The sequence below is a fragment of the Olea europaea genome, chromosome 7 (genome assembly GCF_002742605.1).
Source record: "Olea europaea var. sylvestris chromosome 7, O_europaea_v1, whole genome shotgun sequence".
In the NCBI taxonomy this organism is placed as follows: domain Eukaryota; kingdom Viridiplantae; phylum Streptophyta; class Magnoliopsida; order Lamiales; family Oleaceae; genus Olea; species Olea europaea.
In genome coordinates, this window is record NC_036243.1 from 23,710,425 (window position 1) to 23,729,234 (window position 18,810).

At 33.8% G+C, this 18,810-nt stretch overlaps 3 protein-coding genes across 7 annotated transcripts in view; 1 reads left to right on the forward strand and 2 right to left on the reverse strand.

Moving 5' to 3' along the window:
• Positions 1-5,025: 5,025 nt before the first annotated feature.
• LOC111397500 lies at positions 5,026-8,023 on the reverse strand. The gene is made up of 6 exons (XM_023024462.1): positions 7,428-8,023; positions 6,804-6,872; positions 6,540-6,644; positions 6,124-6,243; positions 5,237-5,326; positions 5,026-5,147 (listed from the first exon to the last, which is right to left on the reverse strand). Exons 1-6 carry the CDS (start codon positions 7,935-7,937, stop codon positions 5,031-5,033), a joined length of 1,011 nt encoding a protein of 336 aa, XP_022880230.1. The 5' UTR covers positions 7,938-8,023; the 3' UTR covers positions 5,026-5,030.
• A 4,263-nt stretch (positions 8,024-12,286) lies between these two features.
• On the reverse strand, positions 12,287-14,927 carry LOC111397503. Of its 4 annotated transcripts, none has more exons than XM_023024465.1 (4): positions 14,437-14,772; positions 13,935-14,069; positions 12,847-13,021; positions 12,287-12,768 (listed from the first exon to the last, which is right to left on the reverse strand). In XM_023024465.1, exons 3-4 carry the CDS (start codon positions 12,883-12,885, stop codon positions 12,460-12,462), a joined length of 348 nt encoding a protein of 115 aa, XP_022880233.1. In that variant the 5' UTR covers positions 12,886-13,021; positions 13,935-14,069; positions 14,437-14,772; the 3' UTR covers positions 12,287-12,459. The 4 variants fall into 4 exon arrangements, 3 of the variants coding, with proteins under 3 accessions (XP_022880233.1, XP_022880235.1, XP_022880234.1); XM_023024467.1 differs by having other exon boundaries at positions 13,935-14,078; XR_002703256.1 differs by having other exon boundaries at positions 12,696-12,785; positions 14,437-14,927.
• An 85-nt stretch (positions 14,928-15,012) lies between these two features.
• The window catches only part of LOC111397501, a 6,701-nt gene continuing 2,903 nt past the window's right edge, over positions 15,013-18,810 (forward strand). Inside the window, exons 1-2 of one of the 2 annotated variants that reach the window (XM_023024463.1) lie at positions 15,013-15,254; positions 16,852-16,905. The gene's annotated coding sequence lies outside the window, so the exon portion shown is untranslated. Of the gene's footprint in view, positions 15,255-16,760; positions 16,906-18,810 lie in introns of those variants that run through there. The other variant, XM_023024464.1, reaches the window with a different exon arrangement.

Consider the following 18,810-nt stretch of genomic DNA (forward strand, 5'->3'; position numbering starts at 1 on the left):
GCAATAACAAATTTCTTTATCGTTGGAAGAGGAACTGGAATCAGAATTTTGAGTAGATTTATAATCAGAATTTTCTTGATTGATAAAAACTTGTTCTAATTCAAAGTTAGACTCATTATCAGAACTAGATTGAATAAGATTAAGAAGTTGATTCTTAGTATCTTCATCAATTTGAAGAGTAGAAATCTTCTTCTTAAGAGGACAATTATTTGAATAATGACCAGACTTATTGCATTGCCAACAAGTAATTTTTGAAGAATCATTTGAAAAATTTCTTTTTGGAAAAGATTTTCTTTTTGAAAAATGTTTTCTTGATGAAAACTTCTTTTTTCTTGGAAATTCTTCTGGAGAATAATTTCTTTTCGAAAATTTTTTGTTTTAAAAATTTTTCTTTGTTTTTGAAGGAGGAATGATTTTCTCAAAACCATATTGTTTACAGAATGATCCCAATTCATTTCTGGATCGAGACTTTTTTTTATTTTAATTTAGCTTTGAGTTTCAAATCATTGCATAATTTGAGAGCTTCTTTATTAATGAAATTAATAATTTCACGATAAATAAGCATTTGAAGATCATCAAATTCATTGAAAATAGAATTCTTTACTTTTTCAGCAAAGAGTTTTGGAAGTCCTTGAATAAATTTTTCTTTCCAGAAAGATTGTTGACAATCTTCCCTAATCATGATACGAGATAAAAAATTATCTTTGTACCATCTGAAATCTTGTAATTTTGGACATCTAAAATTCATAAGAATATCATTTTGTAATTGAATAAGATTTTCAGAAGTACCAATAAAATGTTTGAGAATAGTTAAACCAAGAACGGTAAAACTGTCATTAATTTCTTGTCCATTTTCAGAATGAATAATACTGTTATTTTCATCACGTTTGACAGAGGAAAAGATAATCGATTTCTCTGTTTGAGAAATATAATTATCCCTCCATTGACTAAGCTGTCCTGTGAATCCAAGAACAATATTATTTGTAGCTTCAATTCTTGAATTTCCTTTTGTAAGGAAGGTTTTGTAACAAATAGTCATTTGTCCAAGTAAATTGATAATTTGAAATTCAGTAAGTCCTTCTATGTTCCATTCAACTCCGGAATTACCATCATAAGATCATTGAGAGGGTAACTTTTCTTTGAAAAGTTGATCAGGAAATGAACGACGAGGATAAAATTTTGGAATATTTTGATAATCAGATTTTCTGAGTTTATTGATTGAATCGAATTTTTCATCAATAAATTGAGATTCAATCTCATCAATTGTATTGATGTTTTTTGAAACATGAAAATTTTTTAATTGAGTAACAAGTTCTGAAAGAACTTCACTTTCGGTTTGAAGAGTTGAAGATTTTCCAAAAGTTGGAATAATATCATCAATTTTGAAAATTGTTGAGGAAGATGCTTTCGTCAAAGTCTTATCTTTACTTTTATCTCTATATTCTTTAAAAGAATCTTTTGGATAGGTAGAAGTTTCTGATTCAGAATTTGATTCAATGCGATTTAATTGAGAACGCATAGATTCAAGAACAACATTTGTATAATTGTTCTGAGCTTGAATATTTTTGATATCCTCAGCAAGAACCTGAGAATCATCAGATCGTTCTTTAGGAATACGTTTGAGAAGAGATGCAAGTATATCAGTTTTTCCTTGAAAAAATAATATTTCTTGCAGAGGAGGATGAATAGATTGAAAATTATTTCCTTCTAGAGTTTTCCACGTTTTAGATGAAGTTTTTGAAATAAGAATTTGAGGTTTTTCTGGTTTTTTACCAAAAACTTTAAATTGAATCCATTTATAGAAACTTAAATCAGTAGAAGATTCAAAATAATCTTTCCAGTATTGATCTTTTTGTTTTGAAGAAAAACTTTCACGAAAAAGTTTTCTAAAATTTTTAACGCAAATATTTTGATCATGTTTGAATTTTTTTTTCTGTCAATTTCAGAAGAAATAACATTACATTGATGATCGAGATCTGTGTTTGAAGGAGGAACCATATCAGAAAAAGTAGGAGACTCTGGTTGCTCGGTTTCTTTTTCTTTTTCTTTAGGTTGATAAAAAGGATTTAGAATAGTTGGGGTGTATATATATATATATTATTTTTATTTTAAAGTTATTAACTTATTATGGAGGTACGAGTCACACGAAGCATTGAACTGAACATAGAAGTATTGTCATGTAACATAGGACAAAACCTAATTTATGACAAAATAAAAATATACGGTTTGTTTATTTCCTAGAAATAAATGTTGTCACATTAGTTTTAATGGTTGATGTGACAATTTATTGTTGAATGTAAAAGGTTGGTGAATCTCTTCTTTACATCCACTTGTATTTGGGATATTTTTAAAGAGATTTTTACTGTTTATAGCATTTAATTGCTCTTTTTCAATAAAACATAACCTCTTTACATGAACAATATGAAATTATTTTAAAATTTTAGCGAAAACCTCCTAAGAAAAAGCCCTCAAATGCTGTTTTCAAGGAAAAACTTGGACAAAAGGACGTTTTATGTGTCATTTTCGAATTCGCTAGTTGAAGGAGATTGTATAAATTTATGATAGTTACTCACATTCATAAAGTCCACAGCTTGTCATAGACACATAAACCAACGTCTATAGAGAGAGGTTGAGTCAAGGGGTGGGGAGCTTGATGAGTGAAGCGAGCCGCGCTAGCCTATTAGTTTTTCAGTAGCAAGCTACGGTCTAACGACCCCCTAACCTAGGTTGGGGAGAAAACTCCAAAACTAGGGTTCCAAACCTTTCTCTAAAAATAATAATAAGGTAAGCTTTCAAGCCCGTCTTCCGACTCCTTCCAATCCTCAAGCTCATCCTCATGGAAGGAGGATTCATTCGAGAATCGGGATCTAGAATTTTGGCTCGAGCCTTTCCTCTCCTGTTCATTCATTGTGGGACCTACTGAACCTCGTCAACTCCTTCAAGCGGCTTTCAGCTCCTAGCCCTATCGGTCAACCAGCTTTATCACATAAATGAACGTTCTCTTCTAAGTTGGAGGCAACTTTTCAAAAACCACTTTGTAGAGGGCGAGTATCATGCTCAATAGAATTCAAAAAGTTTGGATCGTCACTTTCCTTCCTTGATGACCTGGATCAATAAGACAAGGAGTTACTCAGAACTGTAGTTAGGGCCTTTGCTAAAGGAATAGGACTCCTTCTAAGTGAGTCAACCCCAATAGAGAGAGAAGGATCCGCCCCAAGGGTTAAATATCCTTTAATTGGATTTTTTCATGAGCTACTAAAGTTCGAAAAGCATGTCTTTACAACACAGCGCCTAGAAGAATGCTGATCAAATGCATTTCCTTTTCTTACCCACGCACCAAACAGTATCGAAAAGAATGTCGTTCCTGGGCCTAGAAGACTGTTGAGTGAGTGAGTTTTAAGAGAAAGACTGGGGTGGATTTTTTTGCTCTAACTGGCTGTGAGCATGGGAATTGCGTTGCCGAGTAGAGGACACAACTCGAGGCTGAGCCATAAACTGGCTAACCACTTAGGGTCTTGACTTCTCTGATAAACCTAACCTTTGATAACTCATCAATCTTAGTGATAATAAGCATGAGGATTTAAGGGCCGTCTGGGAGCTTGCTTGATGGGAGCATCGCTTTTTATAGTTAAATGGTGCACAGGATGATCCACAAGAAAGGTGGCGGGATTCGAACCTATGGCCGGCCAGCCCCTGTTGGGTTGGGTTTCTAATTGCGGTTAGATGTGCTCGACAGATGCTAAAGCCAGAGCGTGATGATAAGAGTTGATCGAGCTAATAATCATTGTTCTTAGCTATCACCGCATGTCTGCCTTTGCGCAAAGTTAAGCAATTAGTTCCACTTCTTGACCGAGGACGAGGAGATCTTGTGAAACCTAATCCAGTCTATTTGCAACCATGTGACACTACATTCTATTGGGCTGGAAGGGAAAGAGCTTTCTAGACACTATTTAATAAGGGGACGGAAGCCCCTTCTTAGAAATGCACGACTTAGTTCTAATAGACCTCCCACTTTGGACATAGATCGCCCTCCTACTCAGAATGGTTACTGGACAAGGATTGGTTGTCCATCATGGCCAGTAGTGTAGTAGCTATCCCCCACTAAGGCCAAAGTTCTGTGAGCTCCCGGATGTCCTGCCCATTTGGAGTCGTAACACTCCTTCATGATTTCCTTCCTTCGGTCGCTAGCTAGGCGATAGCTATGTTAGACCGACAGCCCATCCGGGAAAAGGAACTCACTATAGGGCAATTCATAATGTTGGTTTTGATTGCCCAGGCATTGGGAAGGGATGCGGGAACAGGAGAAAAAGACGAGAATAGGGGCGAGAACAAGGGCAAGCCGACCACTATTTCTCCATTCAAGGCTATTTGGCAGAAGGAGCGTCATCACAGGACAAACCAATCCTTTCGACAAATTATCTTCCTTCGCAAGGAGGGATTCATCCATTCATGCAGTCAGTAGTCAAATGGTCCCTCTATCTAATGAATCAATGGCCGCCGATTCGGTTCAATGCTCTTTAGTGCCTTCGTGATATCTAAGGAGAGAGGAGAACACACTATAGCTTAACTACTTGCCTTTAACGACTAGAGTTTCGATCGAGCTAAAACCTTTATTTGTTGGTTGGCTACACTATTGGAAGAGAGGGGCTCAAATACTCAGATTCATTTCAATCTGGTTGGGTGAACATCCATCTCTCTATCCTTTTTCCCGTGTCTTGGTCTAGTGGTCATTCCTCGCCCTCGATCTATCAGTGATCATTCTCTGACAAACTCATTTCATTAGGAATGTTTACACAAATGACGATCAACGCCTCAGCAATACAATTGCACGTCGTTATATATCACCAACATACCTTGTCATTCGAAATCTTTCTTTGTGTTTGATGTGACAAAGCGATCAAACGTAGCTTCAACATGGTCGTCAAAATATGCTGAGATCCAGGAAACGGACACATGTATCTGAAGTCTTCAATGATCAGCATCTCTTAGTAAATCAACGCTCTACGATTCTAACCCGTAGCATAATCCAATTAGAACCAATTTGAAACACTAAAATCTCTTAACTTGCTAAGATGCTTCTCCATATCTTGTCTAGTTTTGTTCCACTCCTCCTTCTCTATCACAGTGGTTGGGTCGTCTCTTTCACCCTACAGAAATAGAAACAGAAATAGATCTGATAAAATGCTTAAAAGTCAAAATAAAAATTACCGAAGAAAATAGTATTTTGAGTAATTACCGAGGAAATTATCTTGAAAAAGTTTCCATTATCTCGAATGACCAGCAAATCATTCTTCCTATCCCTATTCCTTCCTCCTGGAACTGTCACCTATTGAAGAAAATCACAACACAGTACTAAGTAAATGAACTGCAAAAGAAACAGGCCAACTTAGCAGCAGATGAGAAGTATTATTGTAGATAAACGAATGGCTGTAACCAAGAGTTTGGAGAGAAGCATCTTTCATCATTTAACTGAAAATTTCTCCCTCACAACATGAAGGAATGCATGGTGCCTATTCTAAAAATCTTCTGTCCTATGACCTATTATACACTTCCTCGACCCAGACATTAACAACATCCAGCCGAATGTCTGAACTTAATATAAGCAAGCTATGCATTCCTTCCTCGCTTATCGAACCACCACCCCCAGCCCACATGGCAGACAAAAAATAATGAAGAACTCTAGTGTTATATTGATTTGAGAAGAACTTGTACACTACTATTGCAACAAAGCAAATTAAAGCTCAAAGGGAAAGAAAAGGAGATACTCAATTTAGTGCATGTTTGGTGGCAATTTTCCACCCCCAAAAAATCAAATTTTTTACATTTATTTTACTATTACAACCATCACTTTTTACTTCTTCACTCACAGATGGAACCAAAATTTCTCTCTAACGATCAAAAAGTCAATTATCATAATCACTACCGAACAAGCCCTTACAAGAGAGGAATAGTGATGATTTATACTTATTGTAAATATTTGATCAATAGAAGACTATTAAATAAATTTCCAACGGAAAAAGAAGCAATTGCAACTTTTTGAGTTCATAAAATATACATATTTTGACGATTTTGAGTTTTCAAAAATGAAGAAATGTACAGTTTGTTCACAAAAAATTTGCTCACCACAACTTTTGCTCTGGTGATTGATTTTGATTTCGAATCAATAACATAGATCTCCTCAAAATCCAGAGTAAATTCTGGATCACCCAGACGGCGATTCCTGTAGTGCTTTGTCAGGAAAACCTGCAACAACAATTTGGGAAGCAATATTCACTATGACTAAAAAGAAGCAACCAAGTTATCAACCACAAAAATCGCTATGAGCCAACCAAAAATTCATGTGGAACACATGTATATGCGCCCTCTTGTACACCATCACATCTTGAAAATATGTAAATGCATCTACATTCCCTTTCCACTACGTGGCTGTACAACGAATCTTTCTCGAGCCCAGCTAAACTTAAGTAATGAGATTGAAAACTTTACACAAATTCTTAAAATGATTTTTCACAAAAAGAAATGAAAGAATGCTATCACACTTTTAAGACTTCTCTCTCAGATTTGTACATGGGATCTCTAGGGGCATCAATGGGTGGCTCTGTCACATTGTAGCATCCATAATCACTTTGTGCACATCGAATATACTGCAATAACAGTAGAGACATTAAAATTATCAAAATATACAAACACAAAAGTCAAATATACACATGTATCTGAGAATATTAAGCAAAATGAAAAGAAAAAAATTATAAATTGATTCAAATTGTCCATATTTATTTCATATATTATGTTTGGGGGCATACCTTTTGAGGCATTGGTGCGAGAACCTTTGGAACTGCATATATATCAGTATCTGGGGGTGTAACATACATCTACAAACAACGAAAACACTGTTACATCAACAAGTACAACTCCAGGTTGAATAGTAAACTTTAAAAAAAAAAAAAAAAATAATAATAATAATATGCATAGGGGAGAATTCAACCATTTGGTAACTTCGAAGATTATAAACAAATTTTCTAATTTCAAATGAAAAATTCTTTTGTATCCTTGATTAATCATTAGCAAGAAACCATTTATGCTTTTGGTTTCAATTCCCTCGCCCATCCTCTAAATAAATTCAAGAAACCAATCAACTTCCTACCTAAAGATGAAAAATGCTTAAATTTCTCCATTGCCAAAGCATTGAGCAACAGCAACTACTAAGCAACTCAACAGATAAACATAGGTGTAACTTAGAAATCAGAAGATAAAACACTACTCCGCACTTACACAATACAATAAAGGTTAAGGTCATGTTTCGCTAAGCTTAAAAAGATTACTTAAAAGTAAATAAGTACGTTTTCGAATAAATCTTTTTTTTCTAATAAAAAATAGAAACAATTTTAAAGTAAAAAATTTAATCTTAAAGCAAGAAAAAATGTTACCTCGCGAAAATCATAGACATCATTATCTGGGTCAGGCGGTTTTCTTATGAAAAAATCGCAATCAAGTAGACAAATTTTATGGAACTCATCCTCATTAATCCGATAATCCACGATTTTCTCGGAGTCCCATCCCTGAGTCGAAACGAAGCTCTTACTATGCACCATCTCAATATCATCATCCCCGCCGTTGCCTGCGGCGGTGGCAACGGCAGCGAGTGCGGTTGAAGTATCATAATCAACATCGAAGTCTTTTTTATTATCGACTTCTTCTACCTCATCCTCATCCATGTCATAGTCATCCGGGTCTGCTCCGTCCGCGTCTCCATCGTCAGCCCAGACCCTGAAGTCAAGTCGTGTATTTCTGGGTCGGGTAAGGTTAATAGGCCTCGGAATGTTGAATTTTGGGTTGTAGAAATGGATTGGATGTGGAGAGGGTGTGGGAATTGAGGTGGGGAATTTTATTGAAGGTGGCGGAGGTGGTGGAAAGAGGAAGAGAGTGGCAGTGTTCATGGGGGCGGTTTTGAAGGGTCTTGGGAATTATGAGAGGGAATAACGAAGAGAAGAAGATTAGAGTTTGGGTTTGGATAAGGTGGAACAGGAATACTTGAGAAAAGTTACAACCTACCTCCTCTTCATTAACCATATGTCATGTCAGCCTCAAAAATAGTTGACCATCATTCTCTTAAAATTTAGAGGGTGTTTGGCAGAAATTTTTATGTGAAAATGAATTTTTGAATAGTAAATTGATGGAAAATACGTGATTAAAAAATAAGAAAATTTTTTTGATTTACGTGTAATATTATTTTAATAAAGAATGTATAGTTGAAAAGAAGAGAGAGAGAAATGCATTTTGATAAAAATGGGTGCCAAATATGACCTTATTTTTTTATACTCATTTTTAATTACATATTTTCACAATAAAATATTATTTTAAAAAAATATTTATCAAATAGCAGTTAAATTACTCAGACGGCGACATTTAATAGAATTTAAAAATAAGTGCCACATGTCAACACCTGCTTGGCTCTTTTTTTTTTTAAATTATCATTGACGCTTCTCCGACTTCTTTATTTATGTAACAAAGCCCCTGTTTGAGTCCCTTTTTTTGAAAAAATACATTTTTAAACAGTATTTTGACATTATTTTAATCACACATTTTTCAATAAAATAATATCACACGAAAATTTAAAATTTTTTCTTATTTTTTAATCACACATTTCACATCATTATATTATTTAAAAATATATTTTCTTGACAAAAATGGGGCTCAAGAATCTATTAAAATGTCCAATCATATAGATAACATCCTAGACTGTCAATGGTTAACAATTTAATCATATTACTCTTTTATAAGTCACATTAAAATTTTTTTATCCTTTTCTTCGAGCTGGTTACATTTGTAACCAATTGTTGGGACTGAACGAAACCGAAATGCAGATACTTATTACACGAAATTTCAAAATACTTAAAGGTGAGAATTACATGCAAAATTCAAACGTAGGACTAACGAACCAGTAACCAACACAAATATCTTGAGTTAACCAGGCACAATCAAGATGGATAACAAAACTTATTTCATAAGTCACGACAGTCGAACATCGGACTCGCTGAACATCCAAAAGTACAATAGCACGAGTAATTTAAACTCTTGTTAAAAGGATAATGTGCAGCGTTGACCTGAAATACCATTGCATGGAAGTAGGAGTGGACAAAACTCAAACCAACCCAACAAAATTGACTGAACAAAGATTTTTTGCTATTTTTTGGTTAGTTTCGATTATTGGGTTGAGTGGTCGAGTCGGGTCATTGTTTAACAAGGAAAACCCGATATAACCCAACCTTACCCAACCCGACACGACAAAAAAAAGGGAAAAATGACATAAAATGAGAAAAACGTCCTAAACTTTACTCAGTCATTTCTCACTTCTTCACTCCTGCCTCAAAGCCGACAACAAGCCCTAATCTCCCTCCCGTCAATTTTCTCTCAAATCGCAGACGACAATCTTCGTTTTTCAATTGCCAATCATCGAACATCCACACTCCAATGCTAGACTGCTAAAGTAAGTTTATAATGGAGTCGATGTTGGTTTTAATTGAATGAGCCGTAATCTGTCACATGTACGTTTATATTTGAAGATTTTTCACGTGAACTATATTGGTTTATATAACTCAGGCTTATGAGAATTAACAAGCTGCTTTCACTTCCTCTTAAGTGAATTATGGATGAATTCGTGATATGTTTCTTTCCTGATTACTACTTTGGGTATTGAACCCAAGATTGTCAACGATGGATTTGGTTTGAATGCCCTCCATGTAGAAGTCTCTTCCCATTAAATAATAAGGTACAACCTTTGTTACAGTCTACAATTAGAAGTCTCTTCCATTCAGGTGCATTGCACTTGTACTGCAACCTCACTCAATCCTATTTGATCAGTTTATATATTTTTTTGCATTTATACGTCTTTTAGAGATATATTCATTGTCAATAGTGTAGAAGTTCTCATAATCTATTCTGACCTGAATATTTGATAAAGGTGCCTCCACGATATAAATTTGCATCACTGTATCTTGTGGCATTTTGCTTTTATACCTAGTAAGATATATTGCGTCAATTTTCTTCTTTCTACTATTCCACCTTTGTCTGCTAATTGGAACTTAATCCTGGATGTCTATTTTGCCTTGAGATTGGGAGCAGTGTCAGGTTAAATTTCCTACTCATCTTTTATGCTGGGGGAAGAATGTGAGTATTATGGGTTATGTTTCTCTTAAAGAGATGCCAATCTTTCTTTCTCTTGCTTGCCCGAAGATGAAGGTTGTCGGGCTAAATGATGAGAAATCCATTGCGCCACATACTGGTGACAAAACCGACCAACCCGATCGACACTTATTGGTTGGATTGGATTGGGTTTCAACATTTACACGGGTTGCGTTGGTTTGATTTTAGATCAAACCAATCATGTTGTGTTGGGTTTGAATTGGGGCAAAAATCGACCCAACCCAACTCAACCCACTTCTACATGAAAGAGAACTAAAGCCAATTGTAGATTAATTTATTACAATCCAATTGCTTTTAAAAATTTAAAAAAAAAAAATTACTTCATGTACGTTAAAGATTACATAATGCCACATAATATTCTAACATTTGTCAGTTTAAAACTTTTCGTAGAATCCTTTCCCTCCCCCATCATATTATGTAATTCATTATAAATATTCTTTCTTTAAAATATAGATATGCTCCAAATAGTAATTAACTGACAAAAACAAAAAATAATAATAATAATAATAATAAAAGATACTTCTTCCCAAAAGTCTACCCTTTTCTTACAGGAATATCAATAATAAAAAAATATGCAAAAGACCACCATAATTAAAAATAAAACAGGCCTCAGAAAATCGAAAGAGAATTGGAAGAAAACCTAAATCGAGGCTCAGATCTGTGAAAAATAAGCAGGCAAAGAGAAATTGACCTCGCCATGGCTGCAAATCACTGGTTGCATCTGTTAAAGAAATCCTAATCACAGAGCCATCCAGGGTTGCCACGCCAAGATACAGGTCAGATCATCTCAATGCCCGATCCATTAGCTCAGAAACAAAAAGAGAAAAATCATCACAGCCCCTTTCTACTCAATAGGTCAACTTACTCGAAGGGAAATTTGCAAAACTCCGAAACAATATATAAATTTCACCAAACGGAGGCTCAACTATTAAGCTTAGCCGAACGTTTAAGAATAATGGAGCTCAAACAAGGGATTTTATTATTATTGTTATTATTTACTTGGTTTTGATTTCTCTTTAAGGGCTGTTAGATTTTGAAAACGAAGAAATCATTGGGTAAAAAGAGAGGGGTAACCACCCTTGAAGAAATCCCCAATCTCTATCAACCCTAATTCTTTGTTTCTGGGCTAACAGTGCTTCGCTGATGAGCAAGAGGCCCCAATTTATACCACCATAAATTACCAATCTTGCCCCTTCTCGGGGTGGGATTACTATGGTACTCTGGTAATTTAAGGGGCACAATTATGCACACGAGATTGAATAAAGTTATTTGTACGATTACTCAGTTGACAATTGTGGTTGATTTTCTAGAAGGCAGGAGTTCCTTGAAATGCAAGATGCATAAATGAGTTTAACTTGCGCGACACTTTAGCATTTCAGTTGGGGGGTTCTTGGATCCTGGCCAATTTGGGGCACAATCCGCGATTTGCTTGGTTTGGGTGAAGAGGGGCTGGATCGTAGACCCCACAATTAGTTGCTGTAAGTTGGACACCTGGGTATCAAAAAAAAAAATAATGTTGTCAAAATTTGCTCCATTAATTTAAAAAATATATATTTAAAATAGATAAATCTGATATTGCCAAATGCCAAGTTCATGTTAACTCAGATGGTAAAAAAAAATATTGGACGAGTAAGATAATTGCAAAAGATTATCATACCCTTTTTTAGTTTCCTTTAGAATAAAAATACATTTTTCTTTTTATTTTCAACATTTTTCAATAATATAATATTATACACATATCTAAAAATTTTCGTTATTTTTTAATCACACATTCTTTATTAAAATAATATTTCAAAATATATTTTGGATGAAAATGAAGCTCAAATAGGCGCTATGTTACATTCCCCTTCAAATTTCCGATGAAATAGAAAAGATATATTAAAAGATATTTTACTCTTATTTGGTGGGAATCAAAATAAAAATTTTAGTAAATTTTAATAAAATGCGTGATTAAAAAATTATTGATTTCATAAGTATATGGGTTAAAATTAATTATTGACTTCTAATTTTAATTTTAATTTCTACCAAACATAAATTTTATTGTATTTTGAAGTCAATAGATAATCGCTCTCCAACAAGAACATACAGCCATTTTGTTGTATTTTGAAGTCAATTAAGGGTCGCTCCATCAAAAGCATACAGCCATTGCATGCTTTCAGGACACATTTGGTACATAGTAGTACTTGACAGTTATAACTTACAAAATTATAACACTCAAATAAAAAGTCACAAATAATATACTAAGGTAACTCTTCTTTAGTAATTGCACCAGCGAAACACGACCTCAGCAATGGGAGAGGATCTTGGCATTCTCAACAGTTTTTGTGCCGCTAGAACTGAACACTCTGGTCCAACTGATTTAGGCATTCTAACCTCAATCACCATCTTGTCGAGCACGCTAGCATGTTTCATCACGAACTCTATCAACGGAAGAATCAAGGTCTCGTAATAAAACCATTCGATTTTAACTATCCTCAGATGCATTAGAAAGGAATCTGGGAACTCTATTTCCTCAATTTCAGGGATAAGAGATTCTCCGAGCCGATTCCATTCAGTAAGTTGCTTCTGTAGAGAAAATTGTTCTGTTCATATTTCAGAATTCGTAATACAACATAAACCAGAAGTTAACTTATCATTTGTTACCTGAGGTGAGCAGCCAGCACTATTATGTATGGCTAACATGCCCACATTTGGCGAGATTTTGAGAAGGTTCAGAAATCCAGCAAGTCCACCTTTCTTTAAGGCAAGTATCTAGTGTCAAACTTTTCAAATTTAAATGAGAAGAAAGCAAATCTGTCTTTTCCATTGATGCCAGCACCTGTTATTAAAAGTAGAGCCAAGAACAAATAATAATTAAGCACATGCAAATGAAGTAAATAAATTTTATAAAAGAAAATATTAAGAGAAACCAAACCTCAAAGCACCAATCTCCTACCAATAACTTCTCAACATGATAAATGCTCTGGAAAATTTCCCTCAACATTTCATTTTCTTGGTCCAATATATGCTCGAGATACGTATAAGAATCAAAGGTAGCAAAACCAATGATGGGACGCTCATTAGCAAGCACTTACAAGGGAAATTTCCTCGATTTGGAGTCCAAATTTTCATCAATGTAGTTACGTCAACATAATCATAGGGATTATCATAAAGAAGATATAGCTCCTTCAAACTAGCGGAATGAATACTCAATTGATAGCCATGGCTTATTGTCAATATTTCCAACTTAGGGCTACCTGATAACATTTCGTCAAGCACAAATTGATTCAAGCTCACACCTTCAATTGTTAAACTCTTGAGTTGATCCCAATGTACCTTCCCATGAACTTCTAGAACACAGTTTAGAAGGCGTAATTTTCTGATCGATGAACTAGAGTATAAGAGAAATTCCAGATCATATTATATATCCAGGTGTAACTCTTCAACCTTATGTTCCAGTGCGAAACGGACCCACAAACTGAAATCACAAGTTGAAGATTCACTAAAATCGAACATATACAAATACAATGTGAATTTCTGAATCTTTGTACCTCTCCAAAGTATCAAAGTCCTATTAACGAAGTGTCTAAACTCACCCAACTCTAACTCATCAGATGCTTCAGATTGAAAATTAAGGCAGGGGACCAAGGTCCAGAGATCTTTCCAGCGTTTGGAAAGAATGGTTGTCTTAACAACATATTCCATAGACATGAATGGAAAAATTAGGTGAATCACCGAGTCGTGTAACTCACTTAGTCGATACATGCTTTAAATTAGATGGCAGGACCGTTTCTTTGGTTTACTCTGAAGAAATCGGGTGCCCAAAACTCAAATGCTTCTTAAGTAACAGCAATCTTTCAATTCTCAAAGCCTCGCCTTTAAATCAACTGCAAAACCTCCAATAACGTAGAAATCGAATGAGCAATAAGCCATAGCAGCACAGTGAAGCCCTAAACATTAGTAGAATCGCAAATACAAGCAGAGCAGAGCAACGAATCTAAGGAATTTTTTCCACAATAAAATTAAGATTACCTCTATGTTCTCGATTTTAACATTCAAAACATCGTATGAAGAATAAGCAATAAGCCATAGCTTAACAGTGAAGTCCTAAAAATCAGTAGAATCGCAAATACAAGCATATCAACCAATTCTAGCGGCTGAACCCCTTACATTCAATTTCAGATATTTAGGGATTTATTTCTTTTTAGAATTAAAATGTAAATTACACAAATTTATCCAAATAACCAAACTTACTGGATGTTCTACAGATTGTTGTGGCCTAAAAACTCGGATTGAAGCCTTCGGTTTTGCGCCTTTTCGCTACAGAGAAGGGTTTATTTTCTGCATCTTTATTTCTTGCTTTCTAAAGGTGAAACTGACCATTTCGAAATTTTGAAGTAGAAGCGTAAAGTGTGATGGGTAAAATTCAAAGTCCGTGGTAGCGTCAACACCGCTGAACATTAATCTTTCAAATCGAGAGTGATTTTTGCACAAATGAAGTCTAAAATTATTTTATCCGTGCAATTGAAAATATATTTAAGAAAAATGAAATTTAGAAACTTGTACAATAAAGGAATATCATTTCATCATCAATCTATATGATATAATGTTTAGGACTAGTCAAACATCTTTTGAAGTATTTTGCATCACAAACTGCGATTTGACAATTAAAAACAAAAAATTTCTCATCCACTCAATTTTCGATAATGATTCAAGTGTCAAGCATGATGTACAAATGGCTAAGTCTTTCGTTAAATTATGGGAGCTCTTTACTCAGCTCTTTTTAAAGGAAAAAAAAAATAAAATCGAAGATGGGCAAAAAAGGGCACTGTGGGGCAGTATAAATTAGGCCTTCCGCTTTCATCGACAAAGCACCGTTAGCTAAGAAACAAAGAATTAGGGCCACAGAGACATTGGGGATTTCTTCAAGGGTGGTTACCCCTCTCTGTTTACCCAATGATTTCTTCATTCTCAAAAACTAACAGCCCCTTAAAGAGAAGTAGAAAGCAGAGGAGAAACTTTTCTTCCGCACATACATTCCCACAACTATTCAATCATTCTATCTATCTTTCGTAAGTACGAGCGCTCAGATTTAGATCTTGTTTGGCTAAGCTTAAAATTTTTACTTATAAGGGCATCGGACTCTACGGTTTATTCTACAGTCGTTTCAGACAGCATTATTCATAGTGCTTGTCTGGTAGAAATTATGATGGATCTGTGAAATTAATTTGTTGAACACAAAGGGGGCTGTGATGATTTTTCCTTAATTTTGTTCTGAGCTAATGTATCAGGCATTGAGATAATTCAACTCGTATCTTGGCATGGCAACCTTGGATGGCGTTGTGATTAGAGTTTCTTCATCACACGCAACCACTGATTGCAGCCATGGCGATGTGGGCGTTCTCTTTGCCTGTTTATCATTCACAGATCTGAGCCTCGACTCAATTTTTCAATTTTCTTCCAAAATTTCTATTTTGTTTTCTAAAAGTGAGTAATTTTGCCAGTTAATTAGAATTTGAGCGTTAGAACTATTAATTTCAAACAATGGTAACATTTGCGTGGTATCCGGAAAATTGTTGATACACCTTTTTATTTTGTGAAATATTTATTGATTTCTCTCATTTCTTATTTAATAATTTTTTATATTTCTTTAATCAGTTAATTTACATATAAATTTAAATAATTTTAAAAATAAGGAATCAAAGTCTATAATTTATTAACTGCAATATTTACATACATCAACAGTTGTGAGAAATTTTAAATTAGTAACTATAGAATTTTTCTTAGCCTGTTAACCACTGGTTCAAGAATAATAGAAAATTAACGTAATCTCACATGTTTGGTTCTCATTATATCAAAATTTATTTTTTCTCAAAACTCAAATAACATAACTAATACGACAATTATTGAAGATGGAGTCAAAATACATCTCACATCTTAAAATATAAAAATCAATTAAGTCCATGTTTGAGCTTATTTTTCTCAAAAATTATTTTTTCAAAATTTATTTTTAATTTTACATGTAAACTTATTTTTTCCATTTTTTAACTTGCATTCTTCAAAAATCATTATTTCGAAACTTATTTTCCTTCAAAAAGAAGGGGTGGGGGGGGCTCGAATAGGGCCTACATAGTAATTGACTAAGACTGCTTTTGGAGTGATTCTATCATCTAATCATTTAGAAAAAAAAGAAAAAAAAGAAAAAGGGATTTGATTTGTATTTGCATGATTATATATTCATTGGAATTTAATCGAAGTCAAAATCAACAACTAATTTTAATCAAATATTTTAATAAGATCCATAACTTTTTAATCATGTATTTCTTCAATTCTTATTAAAATTTATTAAAAATTTAATTTTAATCTCCACCAAATAAGAGTATAGAGAGTTTTATTTGACAAAATTATTTAGGTTAATTAGTACAAAATATCCATATCTTTCAATATTTTTATGCAAAACACCCATACTTTCTATTTTTTGGTATTTTCACATTTCATTGCAAAAAATATCCTTTCATCCACCTTTCGTTAATTGCTCCATTAACTCAACACGAAAAGCAAAATTTCTTTTAAAAAAATCTAGAGTAATATAGTCTTAGCTTTGAGACAAACCCGATACTCAAATAATGTATTAAAGAGATTCTAACCTCAAGACTTTATTTCCATCAGATTCCAATTCCAGATCCAGTTTCACTTCTCCTCTTTAGTTTTCAAGCCCTAAAGGTATGCATCTCTTACACTTTTTTTTTATTTTAATGAAGCAATTAGGACTCAGTGTCTTCTTTTGAGGGTATATTTATTAGATTAAATTTCGTCTTTTCTTTATTTTTTTTTCCCCCAAGATCCCTTCTTGTTTTCTTGGATTGATTGAAATCGTGAAGTTGCGCCTAAAGTCGAGGCTTTAGTGCAGATTGCAAAACTATTCTTTTATGTGGGTTTGTCTCAAAGCTTTCCATTTCTTTTTAGTTTTGAACTGCAATACTAATTTTTTAATGTAATTTTTGTATCAATTTTCCTGTATGTTTATATATTAGAAATGACCAACTAAGGCGAGTTTTAAAATGAATTCAGTTTAATAACCTTCATTAGATTCCCCTGCTCAAATTTTGAAATTTTTAGGGTGTTATAACATTCTGTTTAACTCTCATTTGAAGGTTTTACTTCCAAAGTGGCAACACCAAATAAAATAGGAAATTGGTATAAACCAATTGAATTATTGAAGATAAGCTGGCTAAGACTATATTAAAATTCAATTTTGCATTGAGATAATGATACGATCCAAGGAAGGCAACAATTATACAAAGTTCAGGTCTAACTTAAAAAGGAACCAATCACGAACAAGGATGAATTTAGACTTCGAGTTTAGCTAGGGCGGATCGCGAACGTTGAATGTTTACTGTCAACGGTCAACGTCCGTAATAACATAACATGATCGTTTATTAATATTTAATTAAATAATATTCAAAAAATCGTATGTACTAGAACTAAAAAAACTAGATGCGTTATTAGCATTAGAATGAATAGATATAGACTTTAGTTTCGGTTGAAAAAATCGGAAAATCATTCAATAATCTGTAAAAATGTCCCAATTTTTTTTTCCCAATTAGAACTGATTAAAAAAAAAAGCACGCATTGTTGAATTGGGCCGAAAATCTTCTCAATTGATTTTTTTTCACTTATCCTAAATTCCTAAACATAAATTCTCAAATGTCAAATCAAAACTCATAAATAATGAATTATAACTCATAACCTAATGACTTATACAACATAAATTATTTATCATAACCACAGAGTCACAATTCTCATTTTAATGGCAAATTGCCAATAACTCATTGAACATAAATCATTATTCATAAGTCATAAATAAAAAATAACACAAAAACCAAATTTTGAAAACAATGATTTTTAGAACTAGAACTTTTTTTTTACTCCAAAATAAAATTGTTTTTCAAACTCTTAAAAGAATAAAGAGCAATTCTTAGATTATCCAAATTTGAATTTTATAAAATAAATTGATTAAACATACTGATAAAAGTATTTATATTATGATGTAATAATTTGAGTGAATAAATTTTTTAAAGAAATCATTTCGAAAACAAAAACTATAATTGTTTAGTCATTATTTATTGTAACAAAAATTTGGATGGATATAGAATTGAACACCATGCCTCATACATACGAAGAACCCCTCTACCATATGTGGTGCCTTTGCTTCTTTGAAGGTTGGTACAATCTTTTATTAAATTATTCTGTTTAAAAATTAAAAAGCGTAGTACTGACCAAGGGAATCGAACATGTATCTTTAATGCAAAAGGAAGGACGCGACCACATAATCCAGCACGGGCGGGCATGCTGGCTCGCCTGCTGCTGGATCCACACTTGATCACGAGATCGCAAGCAAATAGGATCAATGAAATTATGCATTTACTTGTTCAAGCTACGGATGTCATGAGTTTGAAGCTAACAAGCCAACCACCAAGTTTCACATTGGGCATAAAGGCGAAAACAAGTTTGATCATCAGAATTGAGAAAACAAAATTAGAAGCCAGTCGGATAACTATGATGTCGCATAGTACAAAAGGGGATGCTATCGCATTTACTATTTCTGTAACCAAAAAAAAAAAAAAA

Bases quoted from the DNA above. Each gene is read 5' to 3' on its own strand.
- LOC111397500 (XM_023024462.1), bottom strand. From the start codon at position 7,937: ATGAACACTGCCACTCTCTTCCTCTTTCCACCACCTCCGCCACCTTCA. The intron at 6,645-6,803 runs GTATGCCCCCAA...CTGTTATTGCAG, and splicing joins TCGCACCAATGCCTCAAAAG to TATATTCGATGTGCACAAAG. The intron at 5,148-5,236 runs GTAATTACTCAA...CTATTTCTGTAG, and splicing joins TTTTCAAGATAATTTCCTCG to GGTGAAAGAGACGACCCAAC.
- LOC111397503 (XM_023024465.1), bottom strand. From the start codon at position 12,885: ATGTTAGCCATACATAATAGTGCTGGCTGCTCACCTCAG. The intron at 12,769-12,846 runs GTAACAAATGAT...TTTTCTCTACAG, and splicing joins GTGCTGGCTGCTCACCTCAG to AAGCAACTTACTGAATGGAA.